General features: G+C 46.2%; 1 protein-coding gene across 8 annotated transcripts in view; it reads right to left on the reverse strand.

Moving 5' to 3' along the window:
- The window catches only part of Slc2a9 (solute carrier family 2 member 9), a 122,054-nt gene that overhangs the window by 65,441 nt on the left and 40,489 nt on the right, over nucleotides 1-16,124 (reverse strand). For all 8 annotated transcript variants that reach the window (XM_076938416.1, XM_076938418.1, XM_076938420.1 and 5 more), the window contains one exon: nucleotides 10,794-10,939. In XM_076938416.1, coding sequence (XP_076794531.1) covers nucleotides 10,794-10,939 — 146 coding nt within the window. The remainder of the gene's footprint in view (nucleotides 1-10,793; nucleotides 10,940-16,124) is intronic.

Genomic DNA, 16,124 nt, shown 5'->3' on the forward strand with positions numbered 1-16,124 from the left:
AGAGACAAAGAGAAACTAAAGAAAGATAAAGAGTTCTGCAGCAAGAGACACAATGCAGGGAGACTGCTGCTCCCCTGCAGAGGAAACAGCAAGGGATGCTAGGGCACAGAGGGAAAGGCCTCGGGAATCAAAACTAAGAGCATCACAATACATATGCGTGGGGAGGGATAGGGTACGGGTAAAGGACACAGGGGACATGAGAGTGGAAACTGGTGGGAGATGGGGAAGCTAAGGATAGCAGGAGGTGGGGACACAGTGCAGCAGAAACTGCTAAACTATACTTTGTTCAAAAACTCCTGCCTTTGATAGTTTTATGTCAACTTGATACAAAGATAGATTTCTCTGAGGGGAGATAATCTCAATTGAGACATTGTCTCCATAAGATTGGCCTGCATTCTTAGTTAGTGATTTATGTGAGTGGGCCCAGCTCATTATGGGTGGTATCCCTGGGGTAGTGGTTCTGGGTGCTACAAGAGAGCAGGCTAAGCAAGCCAGTAAATGGTGTTCCTCCATGGCTTCTGCTTCTGTTCCTGCCTCTAGATTCATGCTTTGAGTTCCTACCCTGACTTCCCTGAATTAGAGACTGTGATCAGACATGAGAGCAGAAATTAACCCTCTTCTCCTTAAGGTGTCTATGTGTTTGTCATAGCAACAGGAATCCTAAGGCAGCCAAGAGGAAGTCGGAGTGAGGCAAAAAGACAGGGCCTCACCCAGGGCAGCCCTTCCATAGAGGCAGCACCATCGGTGTGAGCATTCAGAGCATGAACAGACGCTTTGCTGAGAGCGCTGGTCCTGGGCTCAGCCTCACACCTCCATCCTTTCAGAAGGGCCAAGGAAAGCACCTTTCTGCTGTTTGTGCTGGGTCTTCCTTGAGGCAGATGGTGGAGATGTAGAGAAGGAAACATGGATTCTCAGAAGAATCAATGCCTAAGCAGTGTGGAATATGGGAGAGCCGAGCCACTTGGGAAGAAGAGGAAGTTGCATGGTCTTAGAAATGAGAACAGATCAAAATAGGATTTTTAGACTCCCAAATCCGGGACTTCTGAATGCAGGCAGGAAAATGGTTTTCATTTAATGGTCACCACAGTCAGTTTGGCATGATGGCTGTCAGCTGTAATGGCTCCCAGGTGATTGCATAGCACCTCATTTAATAGATCCCAGATGAGGACACGACATCTCATTTAATGGTTCCATTGGCTCCATGGAATGTAGGTGATTCCCATTTTACAGATTCTGAGCCTCAGAGAGCTGAAGTTGTTTGTCCAGGTCACACAGCTGGAGAGAAGCAGAGGTCAGACTCTCCCACAACTTCCTAACATCCAGTTCAGCTCACTTCCCACTGTGCTGCTGCACATGGGAGCAGCTGGCCTGCCCGTCTCATCTGCGGCCACTGTGTCCTAGGTGTGGTTACTGAAGCAGTCCTGGTTTTCAAATGTATTAGACTCTCAGTTTCTTTGGCTTTGCACTGGCTGTTCCCTCAGCCTGGAACCATGTTTCCCTTCTCTCCCACTTGAGTGATTGTCCTTCATACTACAAGGTAGATGCCACCCTCTCTAGAAAGACTTCCATCATGTTTGTCGCCATGGCTCTCCAACCTCTGGGTTCTCTTATAGCCATACAGGTCATGCTTGTCCCTCAGGTCACTCCTCTGTGCTCCAACACTTGCTTTTCTAAACCCTGAGGTGTCCTGCCTTCAGAGGTTTTTCCTGGCTCCTCCATCTGGAGTCCAGTGTATTAGGAAACCCAGGCAAAAACAATGAGAAGGATCGTGTGTCTTTAGGAGGCAAGGGTTATGGATGCCAGGAACCTGGCATGGTCTGAAGGCTCATTCCAGTGATCATGGGAGCTAAATGAGGCAGAAACCTCAGGAGCACTGGAAAGTGGCAGAACTTGGGAGACAGTTTGTAAGAGAAAGCAGTGCAAGGGGTGTGGTGGCCAGAGTGAAGGCACAGTCATCAGGGGCTTGTGACTCACTTCCAGAATCGTCTCCCTTCTAACTCCCCCTCAAAGCCTTGTCCTCAAAGGGCAATTTTACTAATCATTTCCCCTGTGGCCCTGCAGAGATAGGATAGCTAGGTTCAGACAAGCTTCAAAGGCTTTCTTTACAATTCCATTTGACACGACTTCAAGAACTGTTAAATTTATCTTCGCTTCCTTTGCTCCCTTGCTCGCAGATAGAGCTGCCACGGCCATGCTCCTTATGGAGGTAAAGTAGCCCCACTGGAGGTATGAATCACCAAATCAGAAGCCAGGAGCCTTAGAGCTACATTGACACTGAGACTGCCTTTGATGTACAGAGGACTGGAAGACAGGAGAGGTGGTTCACCCCAGAGAGACAGCATGAAGACTTGGTGGTCAGTAGGAGTTGGCTATTCACCTCCCAGCCCATAAGCATGGGGCGGGTATCTTAGTTTCTTTTCTGTTACTGTGAAGGTACAACATGACCCAGGCAACTTACGAAGGAAAGCATTTAGTTAGGGGCTTGGTTATAGTCTCAGACAGTGAGTTCATGACCATCATGGTGGGGAACATGGTGGAGGAGGCAAGCATGGTCCAGCAGCAGTAGCTAAGGTATTACTTGTTTAGACAACAGTGAATCAGAGTGAAAGAGCTAACTGGGAATGCCATGGGCTTTTGAAACCTCAAAGCCCACCTACAAGGACACGCCTCCTCTAACAGAGGCCACACCTCCTAACCCTTCCCAAAGAGTTCCACCAACTGGAGACCAAGCATTCAAATATACGAGCCTATGGAGACCATTCTCATTCAAACTAGTACTGTGGGGTCCTGTTAGATTCTTGGAAGCACTAGAAAATTCAAGATCAAAAAGGTGCCTTCCCTTCTCCTCAAGGGGGCAGACTATGCATTTGAATCTATGACAATACGAAAGAGACATTTGATCATGTATTCTGGAAAGTAAGAAAGATGACTAATCCCTTAACTAGAATGTGGAATAAAGAGAGGGCTAAAGGAAGGAGTCTTTTGGGGGAAAGGCTAATTCTAGTGCCTGGCAGGAGAGAAGGTGCCTCAAGAAGAGCTCTGCCCTCGGGACCTTGAAGGATGACACAGTCGGAGGAGATAGAAGGAAGCCGGAGGGGAAGCAAGCTCCAAGAGGAGCTCAGGGATGGCCTAGAATGAGAGCTTGCAGATGTTTCAACTCTATGTTCTCTGGCTTAGCTGTTCTGGCAGGAGGGTGGCTAAGATGAGAAGGGTAATGGGAGATGGGTCACCAGGCCTGGCATGTCACCTTTCTGGGAAACTTGAACTCAGCCATTGGGAAACCATACAGTTACGATTCTCTTTGAAAGCTCGTGTGTCTAATGAAGAGATTTGAGGGCTGAGTGCCATTTAATAATGGTGTTTAGACTCTGATGTGACATTAAGAATATGGGTGGGGTTGGGGGGAAGGGGATGCTTGCCTTCCAAGCATGGTCTCCTAGGCATGTCATGGCATGGGGAGGATGAATAGTTCTTGGGGCTTGCTGGTCTGCTATCCTGTCCTGCTCCGTGAGTCCCAGGCCAATGAGAGACACAATCTAACAATAAAAAGATGGTCATTACCTACAGAACGACAACTTAGTGGTCCTTTTTATTTTGCTGGAACAATCACTATGTTGGGTCTACATCTATTGCACTGAGAAGAAACTATGTTTCTTAGGCAAACAGACCTGGAGGGTTTACAGAGGTTCATGGCAAACTGACCTCAGAATCAACCTTCCTGGTTCCCCAAGGGAGGCACTCATTAATTACTGTCTATAAACAAAACACAGTGAATGGCAATAAAAAAAAAAAAATCAGAGCTACCTGGAATTGAAAACATTACCCTGAGTAGTTTGATTTAACTGCAATCAAAATGACAATTTATTTAGGAAACTATCTCTCAAGAACGTGGCAAACTAAAAGTTCTAGAAGTAACACTGTCAAATACATCTTCCAACATGTCACAGAGAGAAGACAGTGAGATGTATCTGCCAAGAGTCAGATCTTTCCTTCAAGAAACAAAATTAGAGGCAGCAGTTTGGGGGTAGTGGTAAGATAATCATTGGGGCTGGAGGGTTGTCTTAGTGATTTAAGCATTCACAGATCTTGCAGAGGACCTGAGGTCGGTTCCCAGAACCCATACAGGAACTCAGTTGTAGGGGATCTGATGATGCCCTTCTGTCTTCTGCAGGCCCTGCACTGGGGCTGTACATAAACACATGCAAGCCTTCATGCAAACCCTTTTAAATATATATAGAGAGAAACATGATAATTGTTTTCAGTAAAAATCCCTATAGACAGTCACTGTGTCAAATGGCAATATCCTGAGACCACCAGCAGTCATAGATATCACTCTTAAGAAACAACAGGTTGGCTGCTAGTGAGGAAGAGGAGACCTCGACTCCGAGGATGCTGCCATAGCCATCATTTTGAACTATCTAGCTAAGCAAATGACAGACATTACTGGGAAATAAAAAAGAGTCCCAGATCAGCACATACCAATCTGCCAATCACCAGTTTGAAAACATAATGATGGGAAAAAAAAAAGAAGAAGAAGGAAAAAAAATCCCATTAGTAATGAAACAGAATAGCTTAAGAATCACTACCCAGTTACAATGTCTATTTTCTTAGTAAAGAACACAGCAGCAGTAAACATCATTGTGTGGCAGACAGGGCAGCTGCCTGGCTTGTGTAAGGCCCCCAACTTCCTTCCGAGAACTGCAACTGTAGATAATAATAACACTAAGGAGGGAGAAAAAGAAATACAGCGCTCCAGTCACTACAACCAAATGATATAAATGATGAAAAACGAAAAAAAAAAATGTTATAAAAAAAGTTCCCTCCAAAATGAGGAGGGAAATACTCTTACCAGAAAGACAGAAACTGGGTTGGAGAGATGGCTCAGCGGTTAAGAGAACCGACTGCTCTTCCAGAGGTCCTGAGTTCAATTCCCAGCAACCGCACAGTGGCTCACAACTATCTGTAATGGGATCTAATGCCCTCTTCTGCTGTGTCTGATGACAGTTACAGTGTACTCATATACATAAAATAAATAGATAATTCTTTTTAAAAGAGAAAAACAAAACAGGAAGCAACTTCAATTCTTTCCAAACCAATGTATCAATTCAGTGTAATTTGGATCAAACATTCAATGACAGTTTGAAATGAGAATAGTCCTGAAGGTCTCAGGGGACAATGAGCAAAGAAAAGATCCCAGCTTTGACAGTAGAGGCAGTCACACGATATTTAAAGCTTTCAGGGTAAGCCAGAGAATGAGGAGGCCTCGGGGACACTAATGGGAAGTCCAGAAGCAGGAACTCATGTGGACATGCTGACTTGGCATTCAGGAGGCAGAGGCAGGGAGATTTCTAAGTTCGAGGCCAGCCTGGTCTACAGAACAAGTTCCAGGATAGCCAGGGCTGCACAGAGAAACCCTGTCTTGAAACAAGACAAGACACAACAAAACAAGACACTTCTAAAGTGCATCTCAAGCACGAACAGAGGGAAGGTTGTTTGATGTAAGGCAGAGCCTGGGGGAAGTGGAAGAAAGATAGGAGAAGAAAACAAATGTGAATGGTTTTCATACCATGCTCTGAAGTAGCTCAGAAGGCAGACACAGCTAGAGAGATGGCTGGGTGGATGAGGAGCTCACCATGCAAGCAGGAGGAGCAGTGTTCACTGAGCTGTGTGGTTGGCATCCCTTGATTGTGAAGATGGAGGAGGCCAGCTCTGAGCTTCCAGCTGCCTGGCCTGATGCCCTAGCCACAGTGGCTGCCTGGAGCACATTCTGGTACCTCTCCTCCCGTATCCCTGCCCACGACCTTCAACCAACTTCTCTTCTTTTTATCTTTGCTAGAGACATACTTTATTAACATGCTTTTTAACATGTTACTCAGAAGAATAAAGTCACAGAAATGTCCCACAGTCGCTGTTTTCACAAGTCTGATGAAATCACACCAGTTTGATTGATCCTGCTCTAGGATTGCTCTTTTTCTTCTGACATCCTGTTCCAAAAGTAACTCTCCCCGCTTCCTTCCTCCTTTGTGTTTCAAAGAAACCACCTGAGTGGAAGCATCTATTTTTTGTTCTTTAAGTTTTTAAAAGCTTAGCCGTCTCCATCTTTGAAGGTAAATGAGAAACAGGATTAAAATAAAGAAATAAAATCCTTACACCTGAGGAAATGCCTGTGGCTCCCATTTGGCTGGTACCTCACAAGACCAGGGAGGAGATGAAGGAAAAGCTTTCGTTTGATGTCCTTTCCCTGCTCAGAGGCCCAGTCTCCACCTTCACAGAGTGTAGACATGAAGACACAACAAACAGATCTACCGTCACAGTGTTTACTGGGCTATGTGCACATTTTCCTAGCCAGAGTCAGCTCATCCTAGAAGAACCAAACTGGTGCTGAGTATTAGGGTGTGAACCCAAGAGACCCATGTGTTGAAGGTGTGGTCCCCACTGTAGTGTTCTCAAGGGAGGCTTTGGGAAAGTGACTGCCTTGTGAGGGCTCTGACCTTGTCCATGGATTAACATGCGGTTGGATTCACAGGGACGATGCCTTTGAAGAATGTGTCTTGTTTCTCTCTGATTCCTCCTCTCTCTCTCTCTCTCTCTCTCTCTCTCTCTCTCTCTCTCTCTGTCTCTGCCTCTTCTTCCTTCCCTCCCTTCCTGCTGTGAGGTAAGCATCTTTCTCTGCCATGTCCTTCCACCATGTTCTGCTTTAACGAAAGCCCTCACCAATGCAGCTGGCTGACATAGACTGAGTTTCTAGAACCATGAACCAAAATAAATGTTTGCTCCTTTAAAAACATTCAATAATGTTTTCCCCCTCATTTCTTTTATTGTAGCAATAAAAGAAACTAACTCAGAAATAGACAACTTGTAGATAATGGTGTCTTCTTATCTGGCCCAGTGAGGCAGTGGGCATAGTTGCTGGAACTTCTGGCCAGAGTCATGATGATGAGCCCCTCTATTCCAGGGGCAGCATTCCCAACCTGGGAATAGAGATGCTGCCTATTCTGCTTCCCGGTTGCTCGGTAACCTGGACCATTCATTGCCACCTGGGTTCTTTAAAAGCTGTTGCTCCTTCTCTATGGCTCGTGACTTGGCATCTTATACTCCTTACTACTCTACCTGGCTAAAAAGTCAGACACTCAGAGATAGCCCTGACTCCTCTCAGAAGCTTCTAGCAACCACTACCCACTGATGCCCTCAGATTGAGGTGGACATTAAATGGGACATTTGCCTCAAGCGCCCTTGTCGCTGCCATTCTAAGCCAAGTCCTCAGCAGCTCTCTGCAGCCCAGGTCAATCCCTCTGGTCTTGGCTGAGATGCTGGGAAAACTGGACATCCACATGAAAAGGAGTTTTAGGGGATCTGATGCCCTCTTCTGACCTCCAAGGGTCCCTGCACACACCTGGCACACAAACATAAACTCAGGATCTCTCTCTCTCTCTCTCTCTCTCTCTCTCTCTCTCTCTCTCTCTTTCACACACACACACACACACACACACACACACACACAAAATTAACAAGTAAAATAAATCCTTATTAACATCCAATGGGTATTTGAAGAGGTACTTAACACCACTAATCATCAGGAAAATGCAAATCAAAAACCACTGTGAAGTATCACCTCCCACCCAATGTTATCAAAATGACCGGAGACAGAAATTGGTTTAGGCCTGAGCAAAAGGACCCTGTCCAGGGCAGTTGGAATACCATCCCTGGGTTTTTGCCTCTAAACAAATGTTAAGGTCTTGCCTAAATTCCCCTCCCTACTCAACAGTATCCTCTTCACTCAATCCCCTCCCTCCCCAGAAGTCCTGGACCAGACAAATCCTAATTATCCTTAAGGCATTCACCCACACCACTCCTGCAGGAAAATCATCCTTCCCCAGCAGTGTCCCACTTCTTCATGTCTGTCGACCATTGGCTAATTGCCTCCCTGTGGTTTCCACAAGTGTGGAGCCTAGTCTGACTACTGCACAGTTGCAGCAGCAGCAGCCAGCCCAACATCTGGCACACAGCACACAGCACACAGCACACAGGGATATTATCAGACTTGCAGAGTGGGTAGATAAACTTGACACCTCTGGACTGTAGTACATATAACCATCAACAAGATGCACTCCGCAGGAGGGAGGAAACACAAAAGCAAACAGAAGCCACAGAACAGGAGAGAGCATTGCACAAGGTGCCCCAAGGTCACATTTGCTGGTCATGTATTTCCAGAGGAAATGGTGTTTAAGTGGAACATGGGACTCTGGGACTCTGGGACTCTGGGACATCCCTGCTTTCAAGAAGGATGCTGGGGAAGGAGTGACCTGCCAAAGTTCACTCAGCTCTTGCAATCTCATGAAGATGAGACTATATCTGACACTCTCTTTGCTGGACCATTTGTTAACTGAGTAAGGGCAGAGGTTCAAGGAGGACCTGGGATAACAGAACGTCTCTGTTATTGACGTCCAATAGGTTTGATGGGTGACAAGGAATTTAGAGCACAGTGAGGCTTAAATAAATATACTTTAAGGCTCTAATAAGTATACTATTTGTTGGCTTTAATATACACTTTTATATTGTAAGGGTTCAGGCTGTGGTTGTAGTATTGTTTTTATCATCACTGATAAATGCTAACTTAGAGAACTTAAAAACATCTTTATATGGGAAGTGAACGAGTGCTTTAATGTGAGGCCTCTCACCCTGGCAGACAGACTGTTTCCAACACACACACACACACACACACACACCGCTAACTGGAAGTACCAAGCAAGCATTGTTTCTGTTTTTGTAAAAGGAGAAAAGCAACAGTGTGCCTGTAGTCACTCCAGACAGACAGCAGAGAGGTGAGAGGCTGTTGGCTCTGAGGCTGAGATGTAGCGAGTCATGCATAATGGTGCAAAGATTCATTTTAAGGTAGGATGGCTCATCTGGTGAAGGAGCTTCCTATGCAAATCAAGGGTCTAGTTCAGTCCCTGGAACCTGTGGTAGAAGGATGTCCTTTGACCTCCACATGTGTGCCTGGCATGCACACACATATAGGACATAGTTAAGTTTTTAAAAGAAAATGTCTGTTTGAAGTGGTTAGAATGGTAAATTCTGCTATGAGTGCTTTAACACGTGAAATAATCAAAATATTCAAAAAGCTTTAAAAAGGTGGTGCACACTAGTCAGCTGGCATTGTCTTATGACAGTGAACAGAATGCCCAATTCCTGGGCCTATGAAACCTCTTCTGAATAAGATAGGAGCTATATCCTGAGCTAATGAAGTCAGGCAGTGCATAGTTAGTCCTATTTCCCTAACAAGCATCCCCAGAGAAGCCAGCATTGGGTTCATGGCTGGGTGAGACATGCCCAGCAGACATATTTGAAAGCCAAGGACCAGCTCCCTTTGCCTTGAGTCTAGCTCTCAGCACCAGCTTCAAAATTGTAGGCAGGATCTAGGCAGGAGGTGATGGTAAGGTTTTGGACAGCTTGCTCTAAGCAGCATTGCCTGTGGGTGCGCTCTCCTGGTGCGCTTGCTTGTTACAATGCCCTGCTGCCAGAATCTAGCTGCTAAGAGCAGTTGGAATCAGGCACTGCTTAAGTACTCAGAACAGTCCTTGGCATGTACTAGCTGTGAACTGAAGCATCTTGTCCTCCTCCTTCCTGCACTCATCCCACAGGAGGCCAGAAGAAACCTTTGTATCCTCAGGAAACATCTGGACCAATCTCCCAACCCGCACCCATCACAGGCTGTAGGTACTGTGGACTCAGCTTCCTTCCAGGTCTTCATCAATGCACTAAGTACAGCCACTGCAACCATAGCCTCTACTGGGCCTCTGAGCCTGCCTCACCCTCCCCATTACAATCCATTCCCTTTCCATTACCTCCTCCTAGCTCTTTCTACTGTGGATCTGACAACACCACAGCCCTGCTGCAGTGCCCCTGAGGCATCCGGTTCTTTTGAGTTGAAGCCTGCTGGGCTCTGTGAGCAGCTGCCCTCCTTCCCCTCCTCAAGCATCTTCCTCACCCATGTGAATCATGACTCCAGGCCTTCACAGCCATGCTCAGAGACACTGCTCTGTCATATTTACATCCATCTGGAGGCCTTGTCTATTGTCTCATCCTGTCTCTAGGACCTCTTCACTCCCAGCTCCCATCACCACTATTCAAACCTCACTGGTCCTTCCAGATGCTCAGGTGAGAGGCCTCACCTTCAGGAAAACCTTCCTCAGGCTCACCCCACTCTACACCAACCTGAACGAACACACTTCTCTACCAAGCCTACATAAGTATGATGTTGGGCTGGGATTCTAATCTATTCCTTCTTGTTCCTCGAACATCAAGGCAAAACATAAGATCACATGACCATTTAATGAAAAAAACAAAAAACAAAAAAGAAAGCTCTAGAGTGAGGTAGAGTTAGCGAATACCTTGGAAAGAACTCAGAACAGTGTAAAATGAAAGCAGGAAGCTACAGAACCATATATACAGTGTGAACCTATTGGAACAATGCACCCACAGCCAGCCACACATTCAGGTAGGATGCATAGGTGGTGTTTCGAAGCAGAGAACAAAGCCTATACAAATGCAAATTGAGCTGCCCACAATGGTCAGCGGGCAGTGGGTTCAAACATTCTGTAAGGTTTGAGTTTGTTATGTACTATTTATGTTCTATGAAAGTGAAAGGCACCTACAACCTTCCCCCATGAATATGTAAAACACTTGAGCCCTCAGGAATCACTACCTCAGAGCTGAGTTTTCTAAAAGGAAGGTCTCCTGTGGCAGGGAGATGAAAGCCGCCATGCCATGGCTGCCCAGGAGGTCTCACATACCTTTCCCAGCAGCTCAGGCAGGCCCAGCAGCTGTCCAGAAAACACGCCAATGCAGATGAAGATGGCAGTCACCTGGCCCAGAGAGCCCCGGATCTCCTGGGGTGAGATCTCGTTGAGGTACATGGGGAGTGCACTGAGTGCGATGCCTGAGGGAAAGACAACAGTGAGAGAGGCTCTGCCTCACACAAGGTCACCTGCCCCGCACTTACAGATGCCGCTGGTACACCAAGACCATGGGAGAACGCTCATCAGCTCACAGCAAAGACAATTGCCATGAGGAAGAAGCAGGGTGGGTCATGGCCATGAGAACATATGGCATTTTAAATGAGAGATGTCCTCCATAGGCTTGGGCAGTTGTATGTTTAGTCCCCATTTGGTGGTGCTGTGTGGGAAGGTTTAGGTGGTATAGCCTTGCTGGAGGAAGTACATCACAGGGGCGGGCTTTGAGACTTCATAGCCTTGTCTACTCTCAGTTTCTCTATGCTTCGTGCTCCTGATGTGAGCTCTCCGCTTGCTGTTTCTGTTGCCATGCTTGCTGCTTGCTACCATGCCTCTCTCCACCATGATAGACTCTTTCTCTTTTGGAAACATAAGCCATAATAAACTCCTTTCATAAGTCACTTTTGATCATGTTTTTTGTTCCTGTTGTTTGGTTGTTTTTGGGGGGAGGTTGTTTTATTTTTGTTTTTTAATCACAGCAATAGAAAGTACCTAATACAGTGTGGTGTTAACTTCTCTAGTTCACCAGTGCCACGGGGTAAGAGTGGACAGGAGGGAGAGATGAAGCTATACCCTCTCTGTATTATAAGCACATTTGTGCTTTGTATTATGAAAAACTACTGCACACGCCCCTTAGCAGGGCAAGGTTGAGCTGTGGATAGCTGGGTGTCTTTATTCAAATTCTCTATAAAATATGCTAGCTGAAGACAGAGCCCAGAGAAAGTAGATTGTTTGGGGTGATAGCCACCTGCATTACTAAATTGTCATCTCTCTGAATAAGGTATAGTTGTAGGCAGCATGAACCACTGTATTCTGGAAATATATATATATATCTCCAGAATACACACACACATGTGTGTGTGTGTGTGTGTGTGTGTGTGTGAAATGATAAGCTGGGATCTGGCCCCTGATCCCCTGACACACCCTGGCATGCCGGTACCATTTGTTCAGGCTGATATGTCACTAAGCAACCCCATTCCTAAGCAGCTTTGTTCAACTTTTGACCCTATTCCCTGCCATCCATCCTCCCTCGATGTGTGAACCTTGGGCTACAGTGAACAGTCTAGGCTCAGTATGTTCTAGGACACTGACCTTAGTTTGTCTGTATGTTTCAAATCCTCTATCCTCAGAGATCCTAGGCTGATGCCCACCTCTCCTTCCTGTTTCAGCCCAACATCACCTCCTACTGTAGGAGGTGAACATGTTCAGTCTCCATCCTCAATTACCCACGGGTCTGACATTATCTGGGGACAGGGTCTTTACCAGTGTTATTACGTCTGGATGAAGTGATAAGGGGTTTTGGATGGGCCTAAACCCAGTGCTAACATTTTATAGGAAGACCCATGAGGACACAGAGACCCATAAGGAAGGTCGTGTGAAGATGAAGAGTTGCATCAAACAGGGATCACCAAGTGACAATGCTGGGCAGCATCAAAAGTTTGGGATGCGGCCATGCACATGGTCTCTGTGACAGCCTTGGGGAGGAGTCAGTTCTGCTGACTAACACCCTGAGTGTGTTTTAAATGTGAAGCGCCCTCCACAGACTCATGTATTTGAAACTTAGTCCCCAGATGGTGGTGCGGGTACAGAAGGTTGTGGAAGCTTAGAGAACAGAACCTCATTAGGGGTGGGTTTTGAGGTTTTACCAACTGGCTTCCAGACTGGGAAAGCAATGACAGCAGCTATGACGTACTTCTGTAGCCATGCCTTCCCACCAGGATGGACTATATCCCCAAGCCCTTCTTCTCTTGAGATCCATCTGTCAGGTATTTTGCCAAACAAGAAAAGTAACAAATATACTTTGATTTGGGGCTCCTGGATCCTGAAACCATGAGTGTACCCATGGCTAGTCTTTTAACACACACGGTTTGTGGCATCCTGTGTAAGGAATGACAGAAATCTAATACATCACCTCACTGCAACCTTCCCCAACCAGTGCTGGGAAATTAGCCCTTCCACCTCTCTCCGTGTCTTCCTCTTGGCGTCTTCCTCACAGAACTCATCAGTAATTGGAAGTATAGCTGTTCCATAGAGGACACACAGCAAGACCCTCAGTGGATCCCTGAAACTGTGGGTGGCAACAGACCCTACACAGATGAGGGTTTCCTTGTATATGAATGACTATAGGAAGTTCAACTGATAAATTAGGCACAGAAGAAGACTAACAATAACAGTAATCTACAAAAAAGAAAATGACAATGATGATAATATTGTTAAAAAATTAAACTTACAAATTATTATTAGGATAAGTTATTAATATTTAACCTCATAAATTATTGTATATTTTCAGCAACAGAAACCATGGAGCTTCTTCTATAGCTGGCATGGCTTGTGTCCTGATGGGGAACTGTACCAGAGGGAGGTCATGCCTGGGCCATGTTCAGTACAATCTCTGACCAACACCAAATTCCCACTTTAAATTCTGCATTCTGTGTGAATTTGTTTCCAACATCATATTGAATCATATTTATTTCTGTATAAAAGTAGTATGCGGACGTTTCTCCAAATCTACTAGGGAGAAAAAGGGTGTCCTACATTCTTAATCTGATTTCATTACTCCATGAGAAATTGGGCAAACGGTGTTTTATTAATAGATCTTTCTACTTCTAGAATGTTTGGGATTACTTTTGTTAGGAAGCTGAGTCTCAGATAGACCAGAGTGGTCTTGGTCTTGGTATGTAATGAAGCCTGTCAAGGGTGACCTTGAATTTCTGATCTTCCTGCCTCCACCTCCCATGTGACATGGGCCACCATCCCTGGTTTTATATGGTGCTGGGGACAGAACGAAGGGCTTTGTGAGAGCTACACAGGCACTCCAGACTGAGCTGCACCCCCAGCCGTGGACTGAACTCTTTATTATAAGCACACAGCCAACCTAGCCCCTGTCTGGTTTTTCTCTCTTCCTGTACAACTTCCTTACCTTAACCGCCCTTGCTTTGCCCTCCTCTGCTCTGAGGATTTGGTGAGAAGAAAGGACACGAAGCCTCTGGGTCTTGGCACAGCTTCAAGAGTCTGTGTTCCAGAAATCTGAGCGTTTTAAATGTTCCCCTATTCTTCCCTTTCTTTTGCTCCTTTCTGAATAGCTCACAGGAAAGGGGTCTAAAAGACATTTATTTTGAGGCTGCGGCTGTGAAAGAATTGCATTCATCTGTGAACGTGGAAACTCAGAAAGCAACAAATACAGCATGAGTCGGGGAGGCAGTCAAAGGCAAGGGGAATGCGACTGATGAAATATAACAACCTCCATCGAGCATGGCCGAGCTTCCCTGGGGAAGCTGCCAAGCAGCTCCCACCTACCCAGCCTTCCTCTGACTTGCTTCCAAACCTGGACCTGCCCCCTTACAAGCTTAGAATTACACTTACAGCAGCGGCACTCATGACAAGAATATCCTCCCACACCTGGAGTAGGTGCAGGCAGGCTTGGATTCTGCCAGACCAAGTACTTCACACACAGGATGATTTCATTCTGACATCATCCAACCAGGGCAGCCTTGCTATTTGGTCCCTCTATGGAGCAGGGGGAAGAGACTCAGAAAGCTAGGAAAGCTACAGTCTTGTCCCCATTTGATATCTATCTGCTGTTTCCATGGACTTTGCTTTGACTGTGGCTAATGTACTGTGAAGTGTTTGCACCTAAGGCCTTCCTCCTCCTGCTGTACTCTGAAGCCTGTGGAATTCTGTGAGAAGCCTCAAATATCCTGTTGGGTGAAGCCTCTCTCTTCTATAAGCACTCTATCTCAAACTGAGCAAGAGAACCCAAACTTAGCTGACAGCATTAAGAATACACAACATAGACAGGTAGGATGGCAGTGGGTAAAGGTGATTGACACCGAGCCTAATGACCTGAGTTTGATTTCTGGAACCCACATGGTGGAAAGCGAGAATCTAATCCTGCAAACCACCGTCTGACTTCCACAGTGGCACACAGCTTACCTCCAAGATAAATAGAAGTAATTTTTAAAAAGGAAAAGTGTAGAACATTTAGAGCGTGGGGTGGTTTGAATAGGTTAGGCTCCCTTAGATTCCTGTGTCTGAATGCATGGCCCATAGGGAGTGGCACTGTTAGGAGGCGTGGCCTTGTTGGAGTGGGTGTGGCCTTGATGGAAGAAGTATGTCATTGTGGATGGAGGTGGGCTTTGAGGTCTCTCTCCTAGTGCTCAGTGTAGAGCTGTCAGCGCCACCTCCAGCACCACGTCTGTCTGCACGCTGCCGTGCTTCCTATCGTGATGATAATGGACTGAACCTCTGAAATTGTAAGCCACCCCAGTTAAATATTTTCCTTTATAAGAGTTACCTTGGTCATGGTGTGTCTTCACAGCAATAAAACACAAGCTAAGAAGAGCTGATTGGTGATACTGAGGCTTAGAGTCTTTGCTCTACAGATCTGTAGGGTTAGGCCAAAAGCAGTTCGCTTTGGCAGTAATTTGAGTCTGTAAATCTCACTCCTTTGACAGTCTGGCCATTCCTCTCTGCCTGCTCTGCCATACAATCAGCCTGTCATACAGGCTGTCCTTGATCCTCTGGACCCCACTTCTGGATCTACCTTGCACTCCATATCAAGTGTTCCCGGATATGGTAGCATTGATGAACCAATCCACACCCTGTTCCTCTCAGCCCTTTCTGGCGCCCTCTCAGACTCAGCACTAACACTTGGTCCTAACTGTAGGCTGCACCATCTGGCCTTGGTTCCCTTTCAGCCTCAGCTCCCACACTCCTGTTCTCACCAAGCTCCAGGATCCTTGGCCTCTCACTTTTCCTCAGAAATGCCAATCACCTTCAATCTCAGGACAACTCTCCTGAGAACCTAATCCTCACATTTTCAGTCAGTTCTCAAGCTCTGTTCATTCTGATCTCTGTTCATATTTCCCAATCCTTCTAACTGGCTTTCCTAAAAACCTCCTGGCTAGCCCTCTGCTCTGCCTTGTTTTCTTCCCAGGACTTGTACCTAATTAAATGCCTTCTGCCCCAGCAGCAGGGTTCTCCCCAGTACATAGAACACAGGGCATCGTTGGTATTCTAATATGTGATGAACGAATGGAAGAATGAGCAGGCAGAAGCCCAGGCTTCTTGGCCAAGCTTGCAGCTTACCACCTAGAGTATAGAGTTTATAAA

Source organism: Arvicanthis niloticus, chromosome 7 (genome assembly GCF_011762505.2).
Source record: "Arvicanthis niloticus isolate mArvNil1 chromosome 7, mArvNil1.pat.X, whole genome shotgun sequence".
NCBI lineage: Eukaryota > Metazoa > Chordata > Mammalia > Rodentia > Muridae > Arvicanthis > Arvicanthis niloticus.